Source organism: Lynx rufus, unplaced genomic scaffold (genome assembly GCF_022079265.1).
Source record: "Lynx rufus isolate CCGP_SWC_20201006 ecotype Redwood Valley unplaced genomic scaffold, mLynRuf1.p SCAF_16, whole genome shotgun sequence".
NCBI classification, from domain to species: domain Eukaryota; kingdom Metazoa; phylum Chordata; class Mammalia; order Carnivora; family Felidae; genus Lynx; species Lynx rufus.
This window is the reverse complement of record NW_025814830.1, coordinates 31,519,834-31,547,416: the sequence shown is the minus strand read 5'-3', so window position 1 is coordinate 31,547,416 and position 27,583 is coordinate 31,519,834. Positions and strand designations below refer to the sequence as shown.

At 43.2% G+C, this 27,583-nt stretch overlaps 1 protein-coding gene across 1 annotated transcript; it reads left to right on the top strand.

Annotated features, from left to right (window-relative positions):
• The first annotated feature begins 1,869 nt into the window (after nt 1-1,869).
• GOT2 (glutamic-oxaloacetic transaminase 2) lies at nt 1,870-26,317 on the top strand. The gene is made up of 10 exons (XM_047078512.1): nt 1,870-2,052; nt 14,108-14,264; nt 15,863-15,991; nt 17,221-17,280; nt 18,062-18,223; nt 18,443-18,547; nt 19,641-19,791; nt 20,230-20,395; nt 24,362-24,512; nt 25,094-26,317. Exons 1-10 carry the CDS (start codon nt 1,964-1,966, stop codon nt 25,214-25,216), a joined length of 1,293 nt encoding a protein of 430 aa, XP_046934468.1. The 5' UTR covers nt 1,870-1,963; the 3' UTR covers nt 25,217-26,317.
• The last annotated feature ends 1,266 nt before the right edge of the window (nt 26,318-27,583 follow it).

Below are 27,583 nucleotides of genomic sequence, written 5' to 3'. Positions count from 1 at the left end.
CCACAAGGGCCTGATCCTGTACTGAACTGTATCCTTGGAGTATTTTTTCAAACTTTACATACATTTACAAATGAATATATGAAATGATTTTGTGAATGTTAAAATTTTATCTAAGTGGTGCCATACTAACCTATAGTTCTGCAACTTGCTTTTTAATATTTTTACAATTTATCAATTTTGATACCTATAAATTGAGTTCGTTCATGTCAGTAGCTCTACAGCGCTCCATCATGTGAGTATAACAGCACATCTATTTACCTATTAATGAGCAACTATATTATTTCCTGCATTTTTCTTTCATAAACAATGCTTCACTAACATCCTTATATATGTACGAGGTCTCTGGGGTCTATAGCTGGAAGTATAATTGCTAGGTCTTAACAATAGTGATGGTTATGGGATGAAATGCATCCCCTCAAAATATATGTTCCAATCCCAGGTACCTGTGAATGTGACTAATTTGCAAGTTGGGTCTTTGCAGATATAATCACCTTAAGATGAAACCACTAAGGTGGGCCCTGATCCAATATGATCCGTGTCCTACAAGAAGAGAACCAGAGAGATACACACAGGGAGAGAACACCGTGTGAAGACAGAGGCAGAGATAGAGTGATAGGTCTATAAGTCAAGGAACTGCTTGCTGGCAGGGACTTGTGGCAACTGCCAGAAGCTGGGAGTGGCAGAGAACAGATTCCTGTCTCGGGGACTCCCTGTTGACACCTCGATTTGGGGTCTCTAGCCTCCAGAACTGTAAAACAATACATTTCTGTTGTTTTAAACCATACAGTTCGTGGTAATTTGTTAGAGCAGCTGTAAGAAGCAAATGTAGTGGTGGAATCAAAAGACTTGGCCTGTGGGAACATAAGTTGAGGTCAGAGAGTGAGCAGATGAGTCTGAGACAGTTGGGGCTAGACTGGGAAGGGCCTACAATATGACCCTAGATAGGTATTTGGACTTATTCATTCAGGCAATGAGATGCCACAGAGGATAAATTACATCAGCAAAGGACACAATTGGGGTTAGAGAAGTGTCAAAGAAACAGCCAATCTTTAGCCATTTCTGCAGGGGGTTGTTTGTTTGTTTGTTTGTTTGTAAAGAAGGTTCCACACCTAATGTGGGGCTTGAACCCACCACCCTGAGATCAAATGTGGCAAGTTCCACCACTGAGCCAGCCAGGCGTCCAGAAATGGCCATTCTTTAGAGTGGACTTGTTTGAATCATTCAACTTCTGAGATCTCAGATTTATTCACTTTTTCCTTTAAAAGTGATTAATTCCCTTCCACACACAACTGCAGGATTTGACAAACACAAGTTTGTCATTAACAACCACAGGTTATCTGGTGCTTACTAAACCAAGCCCTGTTTTTAGACATAAGCGGCTAATCTCACTTAATCCTCACAAATACCCCACGAGACAGGCCTGTTATCTTCTACAAACAGAGATTTAAACACACACACACACACACACACACACACACACACACACACACTCGGGAAGAAGGTGAAGTGATAGCACTTAGCGAAATACTCAGTTGGATGTATGGCTGTAGGCAAACTACTTCAACTACATCAGCCTAAATTTTCTCATGTTTCAAACTGGCATAAAAACATCTACCTCTACTGTCCGGTCCACGGTGATTAAACGAAAAAGGTTTTCAAGCTCTTTGAACCTTAATATACGGTGTCGTCACCATTCTCCGGAACCACGTGGCCGGAGTTGGCTTGGAGGGGCGTGGTGCAGACTCCGGGGCCGCCCCGCCCACCCACCGCTCAGCCTTGGCCTCGCCGCTGCGCTCCGGCCGCCAGGGTGCGCTGTAACGCGGCTCAGACCGGCGGGCGGCCGCTCTAGCCGCCCCCGGGAAGTCGCTGTCCTTACCTTCAGAAGCAGCCCGCGCCTCGGTGTGCGCGCCCGCTGGCCTTCCGCTCTGTCCTGCAGCTACCCACTGCCTTCTCGCCGCCCACCATGGCCCTGCTGCACACCGGCCGCGTCCTGTCCGGGGTCGCCGCCGCTTTCCACCCGGGCCTCGCTGCCGCGGCTTCTGCCAGAGCCAGGTAAGCAGGACAGACGGAGACGGAGCTGGGGACAACAGGCCTGCCCAGCCGGGCTGCGGGCGCCCCTGGACATATCCCCGCTCCCCCCAAACACAAGCACCACACACATGCTTTCTCTGACACCCCTTCGGCCTCACTGGGCGCTGAAAATTGAGCGCCGGCGCCTCAAAGTAACCCTCGGGGTCCTACATCCCTCCCCTCTTTTGCCCCCAGGACTGCAGGAGAACGTGTCAGCGCGTTCCCCGGGGTTAGGCAGTGTGGGCCTTCTACGGCACCCGGACTTCCATTCAAGGGTGGGGGGTCACGAGACGCGGATTCGGCGCGGTGGGGGTGGGGTGGCGAGGGGAGAGCCAGCGGGGCTGAGGTGCCGGGCCCGGACGGCCTGGCGCCCATTGGCTGCGCCGCCGAGGCTGCCTCGCACCGATTGGCTGCGGCGCGGAGGGGCGCGGGTGCCCTTGATGGGCTGCCCTGGGGCACGGCGGGGCTCACCTATCGTGGCCTCCCTCGGGCCTAAGGGTTGGCAGGGCCGCGGAGTACTGCCGGTCGTGGGCCTGGGAGTAGGAAGTACTCGAGAGGAAGGTACCCCGCCGAGGCCCTGGCTTTCCAGCCCAGCTTTCTTTTCTGCATCCCCTGACCTTGGCGCGCGGCATCCTCCCAGCCGCGTTACCGCCTATGTCGCCGGTGACCCCTTTGCTTGGAAAAGAACAGAGGTGTAGTTCTGTTTGTAGTTTTGTTTGCCCTTAGGGGGTCTGATTGTGGAAAAGTCACCGTTCTTCCTCTCCACCTCGCTCTGCTCTCATTCAGTAAATACTTCGTCAGCTATAAGCCAGGTACTAGACCCGATGCTAACGATGGAGGCTGCGGTGAACACGCCTGACGGGGAAACAGGTGCCACTCAAAAAATTATAAATATGTCATTAAGCCCTGCGTGCTAAATATTGCCATTAAAAAGCACGGAGTTTAAAGCGAATTAGTAATTCCTTCCTAGTGGAGACTTGAGCCAGGCGATTGATTCACTCAAGAAGGCGATTTGGGACAGTATCCTTAAGTACCACCTAATGAATCTAGTCTCCAGCCCACCTCCAGCTAGATATTGACTACAAGGAGCAAAGCCTTGGCCTCTTTTATGTGCCTTGGCCTTTCCTTTGATTGTATGCGCGTTGTCTTCAAGTCAGCAGAAGTGTGTCCTTACGGAGCCTCAAACTCTTGGCAGTACAATTTTGTCTGGGCTTTCACTGCTCCTTCTCTCCCAGATTTGGCTCCTCCTTGGCCCTATGTCAAGGTGTGCTCTTTAAGCCATGCTACCTAGTGAGCCAGAATTAGGGAGTGGTTATCATTCATGCAGCCAGTTTGGAAAGGGGTGCCTAAACGATGGGCAAGAGAAAGTCTTTCAACATTGTAGTAACCTTAAAATAATTATTGGTTTAGGGGCGCCTGGGTGGCGCAGTCGGTTAAGCGTCCGACTTCAGCCAGGTCACGATCTCGCGGTCCGGGAGTTCGAGCCCCGCGTCAGGCTCTGGGCTGATGGCTCAGAGCCTGGAGCCTGTTTCCGATTCTGTCTCTCCCTCTCTCTCTGCCCCTCCCCCATTCATGCTCTGTATCTCTCTGTCCCAAAAATAAATAAACGTTGAAAAAAAAAATTTTTTTTAAATAATTATTGGTTTATAAATTTGGCTGCGTGTCCTAAAGCTTACTTAAAGTGCTTGGTGAAAATCCCTATGGGTGTGACCTTTTGGTCATTCTTTGAGTGGCTGACTCATTTTTCTTTTCAGTCTTCTCACAATTAGAATGTACGTTCCACGGGGGCAGAGACCTTACCTACTTTGTTCCCTGATACAAAGCCTTAAAATAGTTGAGTGCCTGTAGTTGAGGAGGTGCTGTTCAGGTTTAAGCAATGATACTTAATTGGGTAATAGAGCCTATAATGATCTGTTCTTAATTCTGATTATTTAATTTTTTGTGAAATAACTGAAGGAGTATCACGAGACCCTTTGGAAAGGCAGTGTGTGGTAGTTGTATAATAACCAGTAGCTAGAAGATCAAAATTGTACTATCTTTCCCATTTTTAACTCAGTGATCTTGAGCAAATTAATTAACTTCTCTTCTTATTTTAAAATAAGAATGTGGGGGCGCCTAGGTGGCTTAGTTGGTTAAGTGATCAACTCTTGATTGTGATCTCACAGTTGTGAGATAGAGCACCACAATTCAAAATAAAATAAGAATGTGAAGGAAAACATTTTTTTTAACTATTCTTAAACTATATATTTTAAACTATTTTAATTTCAGTTTTTTTAGTTTTTTTAATATTTATTTTTGAAGGAGAGAGAGAGAGAGAGAGAGAGAGAGAGAGAGAGACTGTGAGTGGGGGAGGGGCAGAGAGAGAGGGAGACACAGAATCCGAAGCAGGCACCAGGCTCTGAGCTGTCAGCACAGAGCCTGATGTGGGGCTTGAACTCACAGACCACGAGATCATGACCTGAGGTGAAGTCGGACACTCAACCGACTGAGCCACCCAGGTGCCCCTAAGCTATTTTAATTTTAAATTTTTTTTTAACGTTTATTTATTTTTGAGACAGAGAGAGACAGAGCATGATCGGGGGAGGGTCAGAGAGAGGGAGACACAGAATCTGAAACAGGCTCCAGGCTCTGAGCTGTCAGCATAGAGCCCAACGTGGGGCTCGAACTCGTGGACCGCGAGATCATGACCAGAGCTGAAGTCGGCCGCTTAACCGACTGAGCCACCCAGGCGCCCCTAAGCTATTTTAATTTTAAAGCGCCAGGTAGGTTCCCAGGAAAATTACAAGACATTTGAATTAGAAAAGGTTATCTGAATAGTTTGTACCTAACATCTTTTGGTTTGTTAGCCAACATTGCTCAATGGCTGAGGTTTTGCACTTGTCCAAAGTACATTTGTAGGAATCACTTTGTAGGCCACAGGTTATCAGCAACAGTTTTGTCCCTAGCACTCTTGTTTTCAGCTAGTACTGTCCCTTGAAAACATCATGGTTCTTACATTGTGGGTATAGAGTCTTTACAGTTTTAAGGAAGGGAATGGTGAAGGGCATAGAGGTTCTGAACATGATTACTAATGTAGAACTAATCAAATTGGGTATCCATGCTCCTGTATTTAGATTAAGATTCAATATGGTGTAGTTGCTTTTAGAATTCTTAGAAGATACACTCCAGAGGCGTCTGGGTGCCTCATAGATACTGCTATGTGCTCAGAAAAAGAAAGATTCCACTCTTGATCAGATCCCTGCCAGAAGACTTGAGGCTTTGGTTTCTCAGAGAATCTCTGTACTCAGTAAACTTTGTAAAGAACTTGATGAATAAGTGCTTTTCACATCATTTAATAAGAATGGCACCTTCTGTCCTTGTGGCTTGGGGCAGCAGTCCTGTCATTGTTGATGAAAGGCCTTAGAGACCAAGACATCTGTTTTGAAATGACAGTTGCTTCCTGCAGGTTTTCTATAATAGGTCTTTGACATTCAAAGTATTCCTTTCACTCACCAGTTAATGGCAGGGATATATACCGGCAGGTGGCTGCAAGCTTTCAGGGTCTAAACTGTGGGTAGGAAATAAAGGAAGCTTTCTTCAGGCCCAGGTCAGAAGTTGTTTCAAGGTATCTGTTTCTTACTATTGCTTAGGTACGGGAACAACTAAGCAGCCTACAACAATGAAAAAGAACAGGGGGGTTTTGAGTCCTGGCAGTAAAGCTAATGAGGGAGATGGATGGTAATGATAATGTCTCTCAAACTGTAGGAAAACTAGTAGTAATTGAAAAGCAAGAGGCACCTGGGTAACTCAGTCAGTTAAGCATCTGACTCCTGGTTTTGGCTCGGGTCGTGACCGCATGGTTTGAGAGTTCAAGCCATGCATCAGGCTCCAAGGTGGCATGGAGCCTGCTTGGGATTCTCTGTCTCCTAGCTCTGCCCCTCGGGCATGTTCTCTGTCTCTCAAATAAATAAACGTTTTAAACAACTGAAAACCAAGAAAGACCTGTATTTGGTCATAAAATTATGACCATTTCCTTCTTGAATTGTCTACATACTTGCCTTGCCAGGCTCCATACTGGCACGGTAGAATAGAAGCATAGAAGGAATAATTTAGTAGCAATGATACCAGTGAACAGCAAGCACTCATCCTATTCCAGGCTCTGAGTGTTTTATATTTAATAACTCCTTTCATCCTTATAACAACTCTGTAAGTTGGGTACCGTTATGTGCTCATGTATAAGGAAGGTTGAGATGTAATTGGCTTGCCTGTGCGCACACAGGCTTGTAGGCAGCTGAGCTGTTATTTGAATCCGTGCAGTTTGCCGAGTACTGACATTATCCGAGGCAAGCTAATAAAAGTCTGGGAAATCCAAAAATGGAATAATCTACGCTTTGATAACAGAATTAACTATATGTCACAATTACAGCTATTAATACAGAGGCAGTTTCAACTTGTCAGGAGAGCATAAATTTAACTCTGTAATGTGCTGAGCCATCCACTGTGCCTTATGGAGGAGTGAAATGAACGAGTGCTGACTGGCCACTGACTAGTTCAAGAGAATCATTTTCAGAAAAGAAATTCTGAATAATTCACTGAGCTTGTCAGCGTGGTGACCGTAGAGAACTTTCACTGTGCTGTGCTGAAACATTTGGTTGAGATTGGATAAGTGATTACTAAAGGAACGTGAGCTATTTCACCTGGGTAATTTGGAACCTTGCTTCCCTAGCTTTCACCTTTCCCTGCAGCACTCCCCCAGCTCTTTTTCACCCTTAGCCTTTCTTACGCCTCTGCTGGGAACGCCTTTTTCCTCCTCTCATCGGTAGCACTTAGCTCATGTGTCACCTCTTCCTGCAAGCCTTCTAAGCCTATACTATCTCCCCCTTTCCCAGGTTATTAGGTCCTCTCCTCGGTCTCTTAAAACTAATATTCTGTGCTCTGAGCCTGTCTTTATTGCTGAAGGTCATCCTCCGACCCCAGCCTGCCTACAGGTCACCCCACTGGGCTAATGTGGTAGATAGTCAGGGATTGTTTTACTCTGATATTCCCAGCTCTTAGCACATAGCACATTCTCAATGATTGATTTAGACAATCATAAAGACTTCTGTAATCTGAATCTGTAAAGAGCTTTTTGCTAATTTATCCTGAAGAAAAGGGGTAATCTTTTTTCAGAACAGTAATTTACCATGAGGTAAAACCTCAGTTTTGATACATTAATGCATCCTGCTGCTGAGAGTGTGTGTTGGAAACATAGATGGTGCTTCTTGGGTGCACTCTTAGAAATCTCACAGTAGTGGGGCACTGGGTGGCTCAGTTGGTTGAGCGTCCAACTTCAGCTCAGGTCATGATTTCATGGTTTGTGAGTTCAACCCCACGTCAACTCGCTACTGTCAGCCTGCGTGGGATCCTCTGCCCCTCCCCCACTCACACTCTCTCAAAAATAAATAAAATAGTTTTTAAAAAATCTCTCAGTAGCTTAAAAATAAAAAATCTCTCTGTAGGTTTAGATGAAAGATAGCCTGGAAGTTTTATGTTTTCTATGTTTAGGATTCAGTTTGAGAAGGCCAGATCAAAAAAATTTTTTGGTGATATTTGGTCACTTGATTAAAATAGGATTTTAAGTATCTGAGAATTAATCATTGTTTACCTATTTAATTAAAATGAGAAAATATTGAATTAAACATACAACATGATTGTAAAGAACCTTAGTTCCTTCATATATGAGGAACTGTGTTTTGTTTTTGGACATAAGAATCAACATAAAGCATAAAGAAGTATTCTGGTAAAACACAGAATCTCCACTGTATAGGCATATAACACAGAAGGTAAAAAATAACCTTTTGTATTATAAAGTCATTAATCACTGAACCAAGGAAGAATAAGCAGACTTTTAAAAAATGTTAACACATTTCTTAGCTTCTTTTCAGACTTAGTTTTTATGAATCAAGACAAAATTCACTTTGCAAGTTTTGTCCTTATATGCTCTTTCATATTTGGAACAAGCTGATACTCTAGTATAAGAGATTCTTAGTTTTAATTTCTGATACAGTAAATATTGGTAGTTATACCCCACATAAATAAAAGCTATTTCAGACCCCCAACAAGTTTTAAGAGGAAAAACAGATCCAAAGACCAAAATGTGTGAAGATCACAGCTTTAGAACAACATGACTTTTTTTTTCTTTGAAAGACTAAAACATACACAAAGTTGTACTTCTCTTGTCACAGTTGATCTGAGTATAGTCTCAACCACTCATTAAAAATAACTTTTAGGGGCGCCTGGGTGGCTCAGTCAGTTGAGCGTCTGACTTTAGCTCAGGTCAAGATCGCACGGTCCATGAGTTCGAGCCCCACATTGGGCTCTGTGCTGACAACTCAGAGCCTGGAGCCTGCTTCGGATTCTGTGTCTCCCTTTCTCTGCCCCTCCCCCACTCATGCTGTGTGTGTCTCTGTCTCTCTCTGTCAAAAATAAATAAACATTAATTTTTTTTTTTTTTAATAACTTTTAGAGGCACCTGGGTAACTCATTCGGTTAAGCATCTGACTTTGGCTCGGGTCATGATTTTGCAGTCCATGAGTTCGAGCCCCATGTCAGACTCTGTGCTGACAGCTCAGAGCCTAGAGCCTGGAGCCTGCTTTGGATTCTGTGTACCCCCCTCTCTCTACCCCTCCCCCACTCATGCTCTGTCTCACTCTGTCCCTCAAAAATAAATGTTTAAGAAAAAAAAATTTTTTTTTAATAACTTACAGCCAGGATGCCTGGGTGGTTGGATCAGTTAAGCCTCCAACTCTTGATTTCCACTCAGGTCATGATCTCACAGTGGTGAGATCGAGCCCCATATCTGGCTCAATGCAGAGCCTGCTTCAGATTCTCTATCCCTGTCTCTCCCCCACTCTCTCTCTCAAAATAAGTAAACTTTACAAAAATAGCTTTTAGCCAAAGTAACTTCCATTTCACAGACAAAACTGAGGGGGCGGGCATTGATGCCAGTCCTGCGCAAGCATTTTAGCACATAGCTAAAGAAGCACATAGTTCAGCTTCTGTAGCCACACACATATCCCTTTTATACTTTCTTTTATATGTTTTTTCTCTTTTTTTTAATGTTTGTTTATTTTTAAGAGAGACAGAGCATGAGCGAGGAATGGGCAGAGAGAGGGGGAGACATAGAATCTGAAGCACACTCCAGTCTCTGAGTTGTCGGCACAGAGCCAGACATGGGGCTGGCACTCAAGAACTGAGATCATGACCTGAGCTGAAGTCGAATGCTTAACCAACTGAGCCACCCAGGCACCCCTACGCTGTCTTGAAATGGCAACAACATGCTTACTAAAATGACCCAAAGCTATAGCCTTCTAGCCTATGTAAAAATAAGAAGTAAAAATATATGAAATTTAAATTATGTTTAGTAATAAATGTGTCTATATCCTCTCTTAGAAATTGTCTAAGAATCCAGTGATTAACCCTTTAACTCATAATTAAATTAGTCCACGATTTTAAGTTACTTAAAGGTCTTGGGAATTGTCTTCAAGCTAACACATTACAAAATACATTATTTTTCTTCTAAATACCCATAACTCCGGTCTAATGAGAAAAATATCAAATCCAATCAGGGGTACCCTGCAATATGCCTGACCAGTACTCCCCAAAATTGTCAAGGTGATAAAAAAAGCAAGGAATATCTGAAACTGTCATCACCAAGAGAAGCCTCAGGAGACATGACAAGTAAATGTAATATGGTATCCTGGGTGGAACTTTATAACAGAAATAGGACATTAGGTAAAAACTAAAGAAATCTAAATGAATTGTGGGCTTAATGTGTCAGTTCATTAATTGTAACAAAAGTACTCTACAAATATAAAATGTTAGTAGTAAGAGGAAACTGTTGGGGGGCAAGTTGTGGGAACTCTGTGCTAGCTGCTCAATTTTCTGTAAATCTAAAACCATTCTAAGAAATTTAACCTACTAATAAAAGTTAATAAAAAGATACATAATTTTTTATTTTTCTAGTTTAAGTATAATTAACATACAGCATTATTATATTAGTTTCGGTTATGCAGCATAAGGGTACAGCAATTCTATGCATTACTCAGTGTTCATCAATCTAAGTGGGCTCTTAATTAATCCCTTTTACCTGTTTTTACCCATTCCCCACCCACCACCCCCCTGGAAACCATCAGTTCTCTATATTTGAGAGTCTGGTTTTTTGTTTGTTTATTTTGTTTCATAAATTCCACATATGTGTTAAATGATACAATATTTGTCTTTCTGTGACTGGCTTATTTCACTTAGCATTATGCCCTCTAGATCCATCTGTGTTGTTGTAAATGACAAGACTTCATTCTTTTTTATAGCTGAGTCATATTCCGTTGCGTGTGTATACTATATCTTCTCATTCATCTGTGGATGGGCACTTGGGCTGCTTCTATCTTAGCTATTATGATGATGCTGCAATAAACATAGGGGTGCATATATCTTTCGAATTAGTGTTTTTGTTTTCTTTGGGTAAATACTTCTTAGTGGAATTACTGGAGCATATGGCAGTTCTATTTTTTTTTGTTTGTTTTTAATTTTTTTTTTTCAACGTTTATTTATTTTTGGGACAGAGAGAGACAGAGCATGAACAGGGGAGGGGCAGAGAGAGAGGGAGACACAGAATCAGAAACAGGCTCCAGGCTCCGAGCCATCAGCCCAGAGCCCGACGCGGGGCTCGAACTCACGGACCGCGAGATCGTGACCTGGCTGAAGTCGGACGCTTAACCGACTGCGCCACCCAGGCGCCCCTATTTGTTTTTAATTTTTTTTTTAACGTTTATTTATTTTTGAGACAGAGAGAGACAGAGCCTGAACAGGGGAGGGTGAGAGAGAGAGGGAGACACAGAATCTGAAACAGGCTCCAGGCTCTGAGCTGTCAGCACAGAGCCCGATGCGGGGGCTTGAACTCACGAACCACGAAATCATGACCTGAGCCGAAGTCGGACGCTTAACCGACTGAGCCACCCAGGCGCCCCTATGTGTTTGTTTTTTTAACTTTTGTTGTTGTTGTTTTCTTTTTTAAGTACTCTCAATACCCAACATGGGGATCAAACTCACGACCCTCAGATCAAGAGTCACATACTCTACCCACTGAGTCAGCCATGTGTCCTCTATTTATCTCCATAGTCTTTTCCACGGTGGCTGCACCAGTTTGCATTCCCACCAACAGTGCATGAAGGTTCCTTTTCCTCCACATCCTAGCTGACAGTTATTTCTTGTGTCTTTGATTGTAGCCATTCTGACAGGTATGAGGTGAAAATATGTCAGAATAATTAGTTGAACACAAATTCAGATTTTTCATAACTTTAAACATTATATTAGGAATGCTTTGTGTATAGTATGAGTAAACCAATGTAAGTTTAGGAAAAACAAAGCCACATAGAATAAAATGTATGCTTGTGTCTAAAAAAAGACCTAGCTTTTTTTTTTTTTTCCTAAGCCTCACACCCCACATGGAGCCCCATAAGGGACTTTAACTCACAACCCTGAGATAAAGACTTCAGCTGAGATCAAGAGTCAGACACTTAACTGAGTAAGCCACTCAGGCACCCTAGAAGACATAGCTACTTTTATTATATCAGTTAAACTGGTCTCAAAGGTTTATCTCATTTATGTGAACTTGAATTTTTTAAACACTTCTGAGTTAGTTTCTTTAAGAAAAAACTTTTGTCTAGCACATTTAAAGTAATAGGAATTCAGTCCCTATAACACAATCAGAACAGAGTGCCTTTGAGATTTTTATAATCCAATTTATCAGTACCCTCCAGAGCTGGAAAACATTTCACATTCAGACACTCAGAGACAAAACAAGAAAGCTTTTCTGAATTACAGACACACAGAGATCTTATAGCTCTTTAGGTCTAAAACTTCAGCTCTTTAGGTCTAAAACAGGCAGAGAACAAACACAAATAAAAACCTCACAATTCTGATTAAAAAAAAAGAAACAAAATCACACAAACAATAAACCATATTATGTGTCATCTCTCACCCAACAGAGAATAGATCTTTGCTGTCCATTTACAGAAATTACTGAATGGTCAGATCATAAAACCAGATTCACAGTCATTGCTGCCAATGAGGACTAGCTTATTGGCCATACGTGGAACAGAAACAAAACCCCAAATCAGTAGGGGGTGGAGAACAAGCCAGAGAAACAAGCCTCAGAAATGTAAAGCTCTGTTGCCTCGGAGTGCCAGGGTGGCTTAGTAGATTGAGTGTCAGACTCTTAATTTCAGCTCAGGTCATGATCTGGAGTTCATGGGATCAAGCCCTGCATCGGGCTCTGTGCTGTGTGGAGCCTGCTTCTGATTCTCTCTCCCTCTCTCTCTCTCTCTCTGCCCCTACTCTGCTCACTCGCATTCTCTCTAAATAAATAAACTTTTAAAAGAAAAGCTTTAAAGTTCTATTGCCAGAAAAAGGTTCTGTTGCCTCTTGAGATTACCTCAGGGCACTGAGGACAGATGTATACTTGCCTGGCAATACAGTTCACCTGGCCCTGGTGGATGACCTTCCCCCCCCCCACCACCACCCCAAGACTATTAAGGGATAATTTTTTTGACATTTATTTATTTTTGAGACAGAGAGACAGAGCATGAACGGGGGAGAGTCAGAGAGAGAGAGGGAGACACAGAATCTGAAACAGGCTCCAGGCTCTGAGCTGTCAGCACAGAGCCCAATGCGGCGCCTGAACTCACCAACCGTGAGATCATGACCTGAGCTGAAGTCGGACGTTTAACCGACTGAGCCACCCAGGCGCCCCAAGGGATAATTTTTTTTACGAGATAATTTTTTAAGGTAAAATCGTGACTCTCATATAAATAAAGAGTAATGAACATTGTCCGGCATTTTTTAACTTTGTAAGTAGTGAAGGAATCAGTAGTTTGTTACAAGCAGTTCTTGTTGATTTTTAATTCCTAAATAGCTCAAAATTCTGTCTTCCTCTCAAGCCCTACTGCCCCATCCTCATTCAGGCCGTCCTCTAACTCTCTGGCCATGTAATGAGCCAGTGCAGTGAGTGATCCTTCTACATCTGCTCTGACCACTCTGCATTCAGTGCCCCACCTTGCTCGCAGATGGGCTCTAAAAAGGCAAGGTTATCCATGCCACTCCCCTTACCTGATCAACAACCCTAACCCTCCTCACACCCAAAGAAAACAAAACTTTAATGACTCCACATGTTCTCATTATATCCAAGATGAGACACACAGGAACCTGTATTTTTTTTTTAATGTTTTTATTTATTTTTGAGAGAGAGATCTAGTGAGGGATGGGCAGAGAGAGAGGGAGACACAGAATCCAAAGCAGGCTCCAGGCTCTGGGTTCTCAGCAGAGTCCGATGCGGGGCTCGAACTCAAAAATTGTGAGATCACGACCTGAGCTGAAGTCGGACACTTAACCGACTGACCCAGCCAGGTACCCCAGGAACCTGTATTTTTAACAAGTTCTCCAAAAGATACCCCTTAATAATTTTGAGAACAAGGTAAAACCCAAGCCCCTTTGAGGGGACAGTATCACATAATACTCTTGCCCTTGTTTGCTTCTTTTGTGTCATCTTTTACCACTCTGTTTCTCATAGCCCTCTTTGCCTGGGAATTCAGGACAGGTGTGGGCTACTTTATTATTTTTTTTTTCAACGTTTATTTATTTTTTTGGGGACAGAGAGAGACAGAGCATGAACGGGGGAGGGGCAGAGAGAGAGGGAGACACAGAATCGGAAACAGGCTCCAGGCTCTGAGCCATCAGCCCAGAGCCCGACGCGGGGCTCGAACTCCCGGACCGCGAGATCGTGACCTGGCCGAAGTCGGACGCTTAACCGACTGCGCCACCCAGGCGCCCCAGGTGTGGGCTACTTTAAAAGCCTACACATGCACCCTGTCCTCCCCATCCACCTTCTCCTCCTTGCATTTGTGTTAAAATCTTTGGTCTTCTGCATTCTTCTGCAAAGAAATGGATTTTCAGCAGATCTGAGATGTCTCTGGCCATGGAAATCCAGCTACTATGACTGATTTCATTTTATTTCCCATTTCAGCTCCTGGTGGACCCATGTGGAGATGGGGCCCCCAGATCCCATCCTGGGAGTCACAGAAGCCTTTAAGAGAGACACCAACAGCAAAAAGATGAATCTGGGAGTTGGTGCCTACCGGGACGATAATGGAAAGCCTTATGTGCTTCCTAGTGTCCGGAAGGTGAGTTTGCCGTTCATCTGCTGCCTTCTCAGGGTGGGTAAACTGGAGACAGCTCCTAAAGAGTGGCAGAAAGAGCGCCACACTGGGAGTCGGGAGACCTGGGTTCTAGTTCTGGCACTAACTGCTTGAATCACTCAGGTTGTCTGCTGTGGTCTCCTTGGCTGTAAAAGAGACAGATTGGAACTGTGTGGTCTTTTTCAAGATTGAACTTACGTGATTTTCTACAGAAGCAGGCATCGTCTCGTATTTAATCCTGAGGGTGCACATAAGGACGAAGAATTAAACATTGCCTTTTGGTGATAAGAATAGCCCTTTGTGGATGAGGGTTACTGTGGTTATTTTCCATTTCCTCTCATGTTGATTGCCTTAATAAAGCTCTCACACAGGCATGCTCTGTCCTTTCTTCCTACTGCACTGTAGAATAATTTGTTTTATTATTGTTGTATTTTTATTAGTAGTTTTTCTATTGGTTATCATTATAACTTTAAATAATCCTCTTAGAACAGTTTTTTTTGAAAGAAAGTATGAGTGTCCTTTCCCTCTGCACCTCCTCTTCTTTGTCACTTCTCAAAGTGGGGTGATGATGCATCATTCCCCCATACAGGCACAGTGAGTGAACGTTTCAAAAGAATACTTCCAGGTAAGGGTAAGGAACTCTCTAACCATCTAAGCTGCACACTATACAGCAGGCTGGCCCAGCCCTCATGAGCCACTGAAATAATAGAACATGGCCTGAATGAACCACTGGAAGAAGAAATTTCTTCCAAAAGTGTGGGAGTGTGGGTTACGTGTCCTCTCTTTGACTCTCTGAGTACAAAAAAAGGGCTCAATTGTGAGGAGAAGACCCATTGAAAACTGCTGGCTGCTGGGTCTCAGGCCATGCAGAAATTGCTCTGGTCTCAGCAAGTCAGTTTAAAGTACTCAGCAAGTATTAGCTATTTTGCAGGCTGGAACACCACCACAAGCTCTTGTACATACTTCAAGTTGTTCCCCCATTCAGCTGAGACTCACACAGCTAAAGAGACAGCCACGCCTCCGTCTCCAAAGCATGAAGATATGTGGTTGTTACTGTTAACGCTTTGAAGTTCTGAGACTGGTGTATACCTTGAAATACTACTTTTTTATGTATTTAGTTTGATTTTATCATCTTATATCTACTTATAAGTGTTTTAAGTGTTGCTCGTAAACCTTGTTCTTGTGCATTCCAAGAATGCCATTTTATATTAAATATTGACCAAGAGAACACTGTACCCATTCATATAAAAACCTAAACCATATAAAAAATATATATATGATTTTAAAAATTAGAAATATTTCTGTTCTGCAATATAAAATATTAAGTATTCTACTTTTTTTATAGTTTGTATTTATTTTTGTGTTTTCAAGATTTTCTTTAGATTCCAGTTAACATGCAATGTAATATTAGTTTCAGAGGTAGTACTTAACCCTTTTCCTTGGACAGTACTTCCAAAATAAAAACAAGGCTTTACTTCCTTTATATTGAATATATATGTTTAAGTTATAAAACATTTAAATATTAATCACAGTAATTCCACGTAAGGAGAAGAAACTAAGCAGGTGCATTTTCTCTTGTCTAGGCAGAGGCCCAGATTGCTGCAAAAAATTTGGACAAAGAATACCTGCCCATTGTAGGACTTGCTGAATTTTGTAAGGCATCTGCAGAACTAGCCTTGGGTGAGAACAATGAAGTGTTGAAAAGTAGCCGGGTAAGCAGAGCAGACTCTGGCATCCTACAGTCTGTTTAAATTTAACAGTTTAAACAAATGTGAACTAATTTAAACAAATAGAGATACATCACTTTGTGTGATGGTTGTTTGCAGTAACCACACTATTGCTAATATCTCTCCTTTAGAAAGTAAGTTGGCACTCGTTAAATAAACGATTTCATATAACACCAATCCCAAAAATGCAGCAGTAGTCCTGAAAATGGAATAGTAATTTGATTGAAGATTTGACACTGCTCTGTGTATGCTTATGTTTATCTTGTACTGAATATGCTTTAGAAACTTAAAAAATGAGGGGCGCCTGGGTGGCGCAGTCGGTTAAGCGTCCGACTTCAGCCAGGTCACGATCTCGCGGTCCGTGAGTTCGAGCCCCGCGTCAGGCTCTGGGCTGATGGCTCAGAGCCTGGAGCCTGTTTCCCATTCTGTGTCTCCCTCTCTCTCTGCCCCTCCCCCGTTCATGCTCTGTCTCTCTCTGTCCCAAAAATAAATAAACGTTGAAAAAAAAAAAAATTTTAGAAACTTAAAAAATGAAAGGACAAACTACAGGACGCCTGGGTGGCTCAGTCGGTTAAGTAAGTGTCTGACTTCATCTCGGGTCATGATCTCACAGTTCGTGAGTTTGAGCCCCACATCAGGCTCTGTGCTGACAGTGCAGAGCATGCTTGGGATTCTCTCTCTCCTTCTCCCCCTGCCCCTCCTCACTCAAAATAAATAAACTTTTAAAAAAATAATAAAATGTAGCAATATTATTATAATGTATTGATTTGCTTTTCAAGGAGCTTTGATGTTCAGAGACACATTGAATTTTGTATAATTCTAGAATATTTTAATGTAGTGACCATGGTATATGTATAAATTAGCCCTTATTCATGGGGAGCGAGTTTGGGTCCTGAAAGTTTCTCATATACCATATGATACTAATAACAAGCTCTAAGGAATTAGCTTCTCCATCAGCAAAGGTGTTGGAAACTGAAAAGGTGGCTGTTTTGAGAACTCCAAGGAGAATCAATCTGTCTCTTAGCAAATGGGGAAATGAAACAATTAGTGCTGTTTTCTCGTTTGCAAATACCCATTTGGAACATTGTCTTCAACTTCTGAAAAATGAAGGGCAATGACTACAGAGTACTGCCTCTGTGGGCTTGGCCTCTGTTCTGTATCTGTGGGCCTCTAGCGAGTGTTGGACCTCCCTAACCGTGGTGTCTCTCCTTCAGTATGTCACCGTGCAGACCATTTCTGGAACCGGGGCCTTGAGGATTGGAGCCGGTTTTCTGGTGAGTCTGGAAACTCCTTCAGGAAAGAGCTGTAAGACAGTCTGTAAGCTGAGGAGAGGGTGTTTTCCTACTGCATGTGTGTTTGCTGACTTCTTTCCACATAATTGGAAGATTTCCTATTCTCTGATAAATGGAGTCACGGGTAAGGAATATGAAAGTACTTTAACTAATTTGGATTTAAGTTTAAAAAAAAAAGTACTTAAAAACTACAAGGAAGATATAATAATAATAAGGCACCTGGGTGGCTCAGTCAGTTAAGCATTTGACTCTTGGTTTTGCCTCTGGTCATGCTTTCACGGTTAGTGGGTTCGAGTCCTGCATCAGGCTCTCTGCTGATAGTGTGGAGCCTGCTTGGGATTCTCTTGCCCTTTGTCTCTCTCTGCCTCTTCCCCGTGAACATGTTCTCTCTCTCTCTCTCTCTCAAATAATTAAACTTTAGAAATTATAATAACAATAAATATAATTTATTGAGCACATATCTGTTACTAGCAGCTTTTGTTTTAACTCAGTTAATCTTTATGAAGGAGGTTCATTTAATGCTATTTTACAAATGAAGAAAGTGAGGCCCAGAGAGGTCCCTAACTACACAGCCAATTTCCTTGTCAGAGCCTGGATTCCAACGCAGGCAGTCTTGATGCTGAGTCATACCGTCTCTCAGTCATTACTGTCTCTCAGTCATTGAGATAAACTGAAGAGAAAATAGAGAAAAATGTCTTCCTCCATAAACTATGTCATTTTATTTTTCCTTCATTTTTCCATTCCCTTTCATCCCATTTTTTAGCAAAGATTTTTTAAGTTCAGCCAAGATGTTTATCTGCCCAAACCATCCTGGGGAAATCACACACCCATCTTCAGGGACGCTGGCATGCAGCTACACGGTTATCGATACTATGACCCCAAGACATGTGGCTTTGACTTCACAGGCGCTATAGAGGACATTTCGGTAAGTATGGCTTTCAGGGCAAGAGGGGTGAAGGAACAAGCTTCCTTGTGGAGATTTGATGCCTCACATCTCAGTCTCAATATCTGACTTAAAATACTGGGGATGAGCTAATTCTCAGAACTCATATTATCTTCGTTGATCAAAAATAGTGACCCTACAGCATTTCAGGTAAATTATCTTGTTGAGGGATGCAAAATCATCTGTTGGTTGTCTTTTTAGAAAATGCCACAGCAAAGTGTTCTTCTCCTGCATGCCTGTGCCCACAATCCCACGGGAGTGGACCCTCGCCCTGAGCAGTGGAAGGAAATAGCAACAGTGGTAAAGGTAAGGAGACTGAACTGACTGGTGACAGTGCTGTGTTCAGTAACTAGCCTTAGATGTTTGCCTTGGCAAAGTCTTAACAATGAGAATTAATTACCCTTGAGCCCACATTGTTAAGTTGTCAGGAAAGAACTTCTCATTTGCATAATTAGCAGTTCTTAATTGATGATACATGAGCAGCTTGCAAATAATTTTTGTTCCTCAGCCTGGATGTGGGGAATTCTGATAAATCTTGTCATTGACTAGCCTGTACAGTGGGTATCCACTGGTCCCGGGATGTCTGTCGTTTGCCCTGGTCCTTGTTACTTGTTCATCTTTTATACACTGTTTCATGTCCCCTCCTATCCTTGCCTGTTTGCTCAGCATTGCCATTACCATTCACAGCATCAGCTGTCAGAGAAGGCCCTAGTCAAAATTGTAATGGAGGAGGGGCACATTGGTGGCTCAGTGGGTAGACTGTGTAACTCATGATCTCAGAGTCTAGAGCTTGAGCCCCACTTTGGGGATGGAGTTTACTTAAAAAAAAAAAAAATTCCAAGGGAGGAAAATATTCCTCTTGCCTTATGTCCACGTTTTCACTTCTTTTGGTTTCCCTTTCTTTACATTCTGTCAAACCTAAGGTGTAAATAAAATGAGATGGGGGGGGTGGACAGAGAAAGAACATTCAGAGAGCACTTTGAAGATGAGATGGTTCTCATGAGGCCTTCCCATGATTTCTGGGTATAAGGTGAGGCTGCCAGAGTTACATTAGCCCCAGAAAAGGCTGATGCTGGTCCTGTGTCGACTGGACCACAGTAATTACCCAGACTCCTGTGGGCCTGAAAAGAGCTTCCTGTTGGATCAAGCAGCTTTCTGGGAAGACTGAAATTAAGAGTCTCTTTTCTTAATGTCTTTTTGAGGGACCATATCCACCAAAGTAAAAACATATATAATGATACCTTAACTCAAGGAAAATTAAACATCTCCAAATTGCCGGTTGGGGAGAAAACTGTGTTGACTCTATGTGAGGCAGACGTTGTCCCAATAAGCACAGGCAGCCATGTGGGTTGTCTTGAGAAGGACCCCCTAAAGCCTTGCTCTTCTCTTTCCTTCCCAGAAAAACAACCTCTTTGCATTCTTTGACATGGCCTACCAAGGCTTTGCCAGCGGTGATGGTAACAAGGATGCCTGGGCTGTACGCCACTTCATCGAACAGGGCATTAACGTTTGTCTCTGCCAATCCTATGCCAAGAACATGGGCTTGTACGGTAAGCGGAAGGCCCCAGTCTGTGATGTCTGTCCCAGTGAGATCGGAGAAGCGCTGGAAAAGGACACCACAGAGTGTCTGTGCCTGTCCATGCGTGTGTGTTACCCAGAGAGGAAAGACCGGTAACATGGATCTAACTGATCTTAGTCACATCATCTTTTGTGTCTCTGAATTCCTCTAGCAGAGAAAACTATTGTTTCTCTAAACAAGAAGTAACCGTTCCATGAGCCAAGAAATTGTATATAATAAGAGACCTTTGAGTTCTCAGACTTTCTTTCTGTTATCTCTAAAGTCACCATACTGGGTGTTGAAAGGTTTTTATTTATAACATATTTTTGTGGCGTTGCTGATGGAAGCATGACATGTAGCAAATTGAATCATTTGCTTCAGCATTTTACATTGGAAAACTAGAAGACAGGATCCCTTTTTGTCTTCTCAGGTGAGCGTGTGGGAGCCTTCACTGTGGTCTGCAAAGATGCTGATGAAGCCAAAAGGGTAGAGTCACAGTTGAAGATCTTGATCCGTCCCATGTATTCCAACCCTCCAATCAACGGGGCCCGGATTGCCTCGACCATCCTAACCAGCCCTGACCTGCGAAAACAATGGTAAGAGCACACTGCCACTCCCCAGCCATCTGTCTGTCCCACCACTGATCTCTCAAAGCTCCTTTATAATCAGCAACTAGTGACATACAAATATCACGCAGCCTCCATATATGGAAGAGGCAGAAGGGAGAGAGGAGTGGGCATTTTTTTTTTTTAGCACTTCCAAATAAATACATTGGAGACAAATGATTGAGAAATGGCAGGGTTTTTTATTCCATTATCTCCATGCTAAGTAAAACCTGCCTTCTCCTCAAATTGAGTTCAAATTGAAGTACCTTACATAGGAAAACTTTTTTAAGAACACCATATTTTTGGTTCTTAATCCTAGTAATAACTACCACCGAATCAGTATTTCTGCTTATTTTGAGTTTTTATTTTTCCTACCATCTGAATCTCTTGGCCCCTGTGCTCTTAGTCTTACTCGATCTCTTTAACCACAGTCCACATAAGACAGATATTTTGTATCATGACTCTGAATACATTACCTGTAAACATATATATAACTGACGTGGTTGTCCAAACTTAATATTAGGCTTCATGTGTTATATTTAAATTTTTTTTAATGTTTATTTATTTTTACGAGGGAGAGAGAGCATGAGTAAGAGAGGGTCGGAGATGGGGGCCCTTGGTGGCTCAGTTGGTTGGGCATCCAACTTCGGCTCAGGTCATGATCTCGCAGTTTGTGGGTTCAAGCCCTGCATCAGGCTCTGTGCTGACAGCTCAGAGCCTAGCGCCTGCTTTGGATTCTGTGTCTCCCTCTCTCTCCTTTTGTCTCTCTCTCTCTCTCTCTCTCAAAAATAAACATTAAAAAAATCAAAAAAAGAAAAAAAAAGGGTCAGAGAGAGAGGGAGACACAGAACCCAAAGCAGGCTCCAGGCTCTGAGTTGTCAGCACAGAGCCTGGTGCAGGGCTCAAACCCACAAACTGAGATCATGACCTGAGCCAAAGTTGAACACCAAACCAACGGAGTCACCCAGGCGCCCCTTCGTGTGTTATATTTTAATATTTTCTTTTTTTTTTATTTAAATATTTCCTGAATGCCAGTTGCATCCATCTACCTTGAATTTATGACCTACTCATGACTCATGACACACAATTTAGAAAAACTTTATCACCTACTAATGGGTCCTGACACAATTTAGAAAACCTTGCTCTAGATCAGAGGTTGGCAAACTTCTATGGATCAAATCTCGTTTGTTCCCTGTTCTTGTAAAGTTTTATTGGAACACAGCCACACCCATTTTTGATGAATTACGTGTGGCTGCTTTTATGCCATATAGCAGAATTTAGTAGTTGTGACAGAGAGCAAATGGCCCACAAAACCTAACAAATTTATAATTTAGCCCTTCATAAAAAGTTTTCCATGTTAACTCTACTGGAACTTTAAAAAATAAAAAAAATTAAAAAGTAAAAAATAAAAAGTTTGCTAACCCCCTGCTCTATATAATTCAAAGTTAATTAACCAAGGGGCATCTGGGTGGCTCAGTCAATTAAGTGTCCAACTCCTGATTTCGGCCCAGGTCATGATCTCACAGTTTGTGGGTATAAGCCCCACATTGGGCTCTGTGCTGAAAGTGTGGAGCCTGCTTGGAATTGTCTCTCTCCCTCTGCCCCTTCCCTGCTCGTGTTTTCTCCCCCCACCCCACCAAATAAATAAACTTAAAAAAAAAAAAAAAAAGCCAAGGTGCCCATGAACAATGTGATTTGTTATAACAAGAGTTTGTCCTGTGTAGCCAGTTAATTGGGGGAATCGATTCCTGAGTAGCTTCCTGAAGAGAAAAGCTAAATCTGTTGTCTGCTGTCTGCAAGGAACTTTATCTGCAACCCCCCAACTTTTCACATGACAGCTACTCTTTCTACTTTAAATTAATCCTGTGAAACATTGAAGTAAGTCTGGTTCAGGGTAGTTCTTTCAGTTCAGTAGTCCATGGAAGGCTTACCAAAATATTAACTACTTTTTAAATTCTACTTTTTTCCATTATAACATTAACGTGTAAGTACATTTCAGAAAGTTTAGGAGAGGGAAAAAATTAACTGTAAATATAGTCACTGTAACCCAGCTTTTTTCTTCACTATTTTTCATCATTGTAACATACTATATATTTTACTCCTATATATGTGTGTTGTAGGATTAGTTTCGATTTGTCTCTTAGAATTATAGTCTTTTTTTTTTTTTTAATGTGTGCACATCAGTACACATCGAAAGTCTGTAGTGTACAAAGATGACAAAGGTAGTATGCTGGATGAGTAAGACATTTCTACCTGTAGAGTTTATAATCCAGTGAGAAAGGTAAGTGTATGGCATTGATAAAAGAGACAAGGAATAAAGGCGGATGAAAGGAGCAGCCATCGATTCTAGGGGGAAATGAGGGAGGACCTAATGAAGACAGCAGCATGCGGGCTGTGCCTTGAAGAGAAAAGGCGGCTTTTTTTCCCCCAAAGGAGATGAAGAGTAAATGAAAACCGGACAGATGTGCATGAAGAAAGGCACACATTACACGATGTGCATCAAAAGTCCTAAGTGGTTTTTTGTGGCAAAGACACTGAGTGGGAGGAGGATGGAGAAGGCAGCAAAACTGGGAAGGTGGGAGCAGATAGATCATGGAGCACCTTCACTGATATCTTGAGAAGTCAGAAGTTCATTCTGTGGGTAGCAGGGAGCACGGAAGGGCTTCACCAAAGCTGCCCTGGATCTGGCCGTGGTCACACTCCCTGCCTTTAGCACCCCGGCCTCAAAGTAAATGGAGCTGGAGAGATGGAACCATAGGAAATGTAAACCCAGTGCCATCCCTAGAAGGGCCAGGGCTCCAGCTCCAGCCAGTAATCACTCTGCTAGTGCCGAGTTGCCAACTTTTCCAAGGGAGGACAAATCCATGTTTTTAGGAGCAAGTGCCCAATTGTAAATGTTTAACGAGTCACAAATGACTAGGACTGTCATTTGACTTGTAATTGGCGATTGTGATCTGTTCTGTGTATGGCCTCATCATAGGTGGTTAAAGAATGTGAACACAGGGGTGCCTGGGTGGCGCAGTCGGTTAAGCGTCCGACTTCAGCCAGGTCACGATCTTACGGTCTGTGAGTTCGAGCCCCGTGTCGGGCTCTGGGCTGATGGCTCGGAGCCTGGAGCCTGTTTCCGATTCTGTGTCTCCCTCTCTCTCTGCCCCTCCCCCGTTCATGCTCTGTCTCTGTCTGTCCCAAAAATAAATAAAAACGTTGAAAAAAAAAAAAAAAAAGAATGTGAACACATAAGAACTGGGGGAAACTATAAATGTTTCCACAGTCGTCTAGTTGCTGAGAACAGATAAGAATTTCCTCTAGAGCCATAGGAATAGAATGGGAAGAGGAGATTCTGAGGAAAGCAGTGATTATGTACAGAACTGAGTGAGCCATGTGGATCAGGACTCCTTTCAGCCACCCAGATAGAATTACATCTCTTCCTGGGGCCTTCAACACAGCACTGTTCTATGGGTTCTTACCTTCTCTTGCCTCGTTCCATAGCTGGTTGTTCCCAGGTTTGTTCCCAGTGTCAAGTTGTAAGATTTACAGGCAAGGACTATGTCTCAAGCCTCCCTTTCTCCCTACCACCTAGCACATGGCTTGGCACATTGTAGCCTCCCAGTGCACTGTCTTAACTGCAAACGCAGGAGTGTTTCTTCCATCCATGTTAAAAATAAAGTCATAGTCTGCTATTTAAAACACAACTTTTGCCTCCACATAAAGTATGGAGAACCTTAGCCTTCCTAGGTTTGAGTCGTTCTTTCATTTTTCTTAATAACTCAATTATGTTAATCATTTTAGCTGCCTAATCAAAATAGTGTTCTAATAGAAAACAGAAGGCTATAACTAGCATATAACTCAGGATAGGACAAAGAATTGAGGCACACTAGGGGAATACTCATGTCAGCTGTGGCTTGTCTGTCAGTGCTTGTCCGGAATTGAGCTGCATCTTGGTGGGTTTTTGCACAGGTTGCAGGAATTAAAAGGCATGGCTGACCGCATCATTAGCATGAGGACTCAGCTGGTCTCCAACCTCAAGAAGGAGGGCTCCTCCCACAACTGGCAGCACATCACTGACCAGATTGGCATGTTTTGTTTCATAGGACTGAAGCCTGAACAGGTGAGTGGACTCCAGTTTCTCCTCAGCTGACCAACTGATGAGTCTTTGCAAAATGATGGAATTCTTCATAGATCACTTAGCTGTTCAGATTACTGTTAAAACAGTCGTTTGAAGCCCTTTCAGGTAGAGTGTAGCATTCATTTTGTTTTGTTCTTAGTCATTTACCTGTCTGTGTCCCCCATGAGGTTGCACACTGCTGAGGAACAGAGCACATTTTGATCATTTTTGTGACCACTGCTGCTTCTCTGAAGAGTTTCCCAAACCAAAAGGAGCCTGAATATTGATAGGAGACATAGCTGTTCCATAGCTGGATTCTGGATCTATCTTTCCTACAAATGCTGAAATGAGATTTTTTTGTTTTTTTTTTTTGCCTGTCCACACCTCGGTATTCTTCATCCTACTTTAAGATAGCATTTTGTCCTTCTCTCCCTCTGCACTAGCCTACCAAATTCTGGGAATAGGGTTTAAACGAGAAAATAGAGTTTTCTGTTATTTTCCTGTTTTAACACTTGGCCACCGTGCCACACCTGGCTGGGCAAATCCCCCTGCCTGGGAGTGCTCCTGTACTCTTTCCTCTGCAGGTGGAGAGGCTGACCAAGGAATTCTCCATCTACATGACAAAGGATGGCCGCATCTCTGTGGCAGGAGTCACCTCGGGCAACGTGGGCTACCTTGCCCACGCCATTCACCAGGTCACCAAGTAATTTCCCTGCTGAGAAAGAGCCAACAGCCTTCCTGTCTACAGCCTCTGCTGTTGTGAGATTCACACAGAGGAAGGAGGAGGGCGGGTGGCGGTGAGCAGGTCATTTCTTTTCAGCGACAGTACTTAACACTCAACCATGTGTTTCTCAGAGAAGAACATGTAGTGAAATAGGGCAGAGGCATCTGTGGCTGGTGTCTGAAACTTTGTGGCTCAAAACCAAACTCCTGCTCATGCTTTAACTCCAGCTGTTCCAAGAGTTTACATGTATAAGAAAGCCCAAAAAAACCTGTCGATCATGCCATTGCAATGTTTCTGAAGCTTTAACTGGAGCACCATATGGTGTTGGGGCACCTCTGCAGATCCAGCACGAGAGTAGCACCTACAAGAGGTGTTGTGGGAAGACCTCATTCTAACATTAGCAGTCAGTCCCGTGTCCTCCCGTGATTGAGCAAGCTTATCAACAGACCTTGTTCCAGAAATCATGTTTCATGAAAACCAGCAAGTCTGCTGCCATTGCAGGGAGGAAAATAAAAGATACTGTTTCCTGTCTTATTTAAGGGGGGGGGGAAAGGCCCTTCTTTTTAATACTTTCAGGCATTTTAATGTTCCTCTCTTCTCCCTTATCATTGCTGTTCTTTTCCTTACACACAGAGATCTATAACTAGCCTAGATTTTCACCCTCTTCTCTTGCTCAATTGATCATCAACCCCATCCTATAGGATTTATTTATTTGAAGAATGAAGAACATATTTTACCGTTCATCCCATACCCTCACCTTTCTCATCAGAGAATAGCAGAGAGTAAGTCACTGCACTTAATTTTCGTGTCCTCTTCAATGATGGTCTCCTGTCGAGGTGTCGCCTCTGCCCAGTTGGACCCCTCACTTCATCCAGTGCGGTCATGCAGTCTCTCATCTCACATCATGAGCAGGCCATGCAGGGCAGACCAGGAAAGAGGATATCTGGGCTTTGGTTTTAACCTTTGTGTGCTGCCAGCTAGGCTCAGGCTTCACCCTCTGGAAAGAAAACTGCCATCTGCTCCGATCACGTAGACTTCTTGCAGCCTGGTTTCTCTGTTTAAAATAAAGATACTGTAGACCCCACCACTGTCTACTATGTTATGTTTTTCTTTAATGGGAGGAAAGGGTGGGAGTGGCTCTGTGTCCCAGAAGTGTGCGGTCATGTTCAGCTGCCCATAAGCCAGTGGGTGTGTTAGCTGTTCCGAATGTAAACTGAAGCCACGTCTTTGTCTTGCGATTCGGCCTGTCTAGTCCAGCGATGTTGAAAATGCAGGTATAATCCTTTAGATTTTGGGAGACATGTGGAATACCTCAAAGGAACCTGTAGATAGAGCAGGGATGAAGAAGGGGGGTGGGTGGGCAGTGGTGACTAGGTGTCTACAGGAGCTAAGCAGGTAATATAAATAGTGAATGTAAATTAAAACTGATGTGAACTAGAGATGAGATCATGACTGGTAAGCAGCCTTCGTCTCAGTATTGACTGGCAGGGAAGTGACAGCACTGCGAGAACCAAAAGTTTAGGGTTGTGGGTCTTAAGTTTTTTTAATAAAATGAAAATCCTTGTTTTTATGGGAGGCCAATTGATGCTTAAAAGTTGGTAACTGGGGCGCCTGGGTGGCGCAGTCGGTTAAGCGTCCGACTTCAGCCAGGTCACGATCTCGCGGTCCGTGAGTTCGAGCCCCGCGTCGGGCTCTGGGCTGATGGCTCAGAGCCTGGAGCCTGCTTCCGATTCTGTGTCTCCCTCTCTCTCTGCCCCTCCCCCGTTCATGCTCTGTCTCTCTCTGTCCCAAAAATAAATAAACGTTGAAAAAAAAAAAAAAAAAAAAGTTGGTAACTAATTCAATTTTTTTTTTTTAATGATTTGTAAGCAAGATGCAAGCAATAGATTGCCAGTGTGGGGCCTTTAGCCTGAAGTCATGTGCTCTGTCAGCAGACTTCTCGCACTAGTGGCATCTGCTTAGCATCAGTGCTACCCAAGGCTATTCTGTCCCCTCTGCTTCGTGCTAGGAAGCATTCAAGATGGGACGGCTACTGGCCAGACAGACCGTGGAACAGGAGTCAGGCTCAGAGGCCATCCACGGTGTTCTGACAGTTGTTGGGAGGGGAAAGTGGGCTCTTGTTTCTCCTCACTCCCTGAGGGACACAGTGCATGGGGAGGTCACTCCTGACCCTTGGCTCCTCTGCTAATGGAAACACCACGGTGGTAAAAGGAAAAGTGAATGGACTGGATCACTGGATGTCTTTGGAAATCTCTTTAAATAAAATGAACATTAATTGATCCATAAAGGAACTAACTGCCTAGGTTAGGAGAAACTGCTTTAAGTCTCCTTGTCTGGAGCTGAAAGGTTG

Excerpts from the sequence above, each read along its gene's own strand:
- GOT2 (XM_047078512.1), top strand. The coding sequence starts at position 1,964 with ATGGCCCTGCTGCACACCGGCCGCGTCCTGTCCGGGGTCGCCGCCGCT. Across the intron at positions 17,281-18,061 it reads GGATTGGAGCCGGTTTTCTG|CAAAGATTTTTTAAGTTCAG; the intron begins GTGAGTCTGGAA and ends CCCATTTTTTAG. Across the intron at positions 20,396-24,361 it reads CCTGACCTGCGAAAACAATG|GTTGCAGGAATTAAAAGGCA; the intron begins GTAAGAGCACAC and ends GTTTTTGCACAG.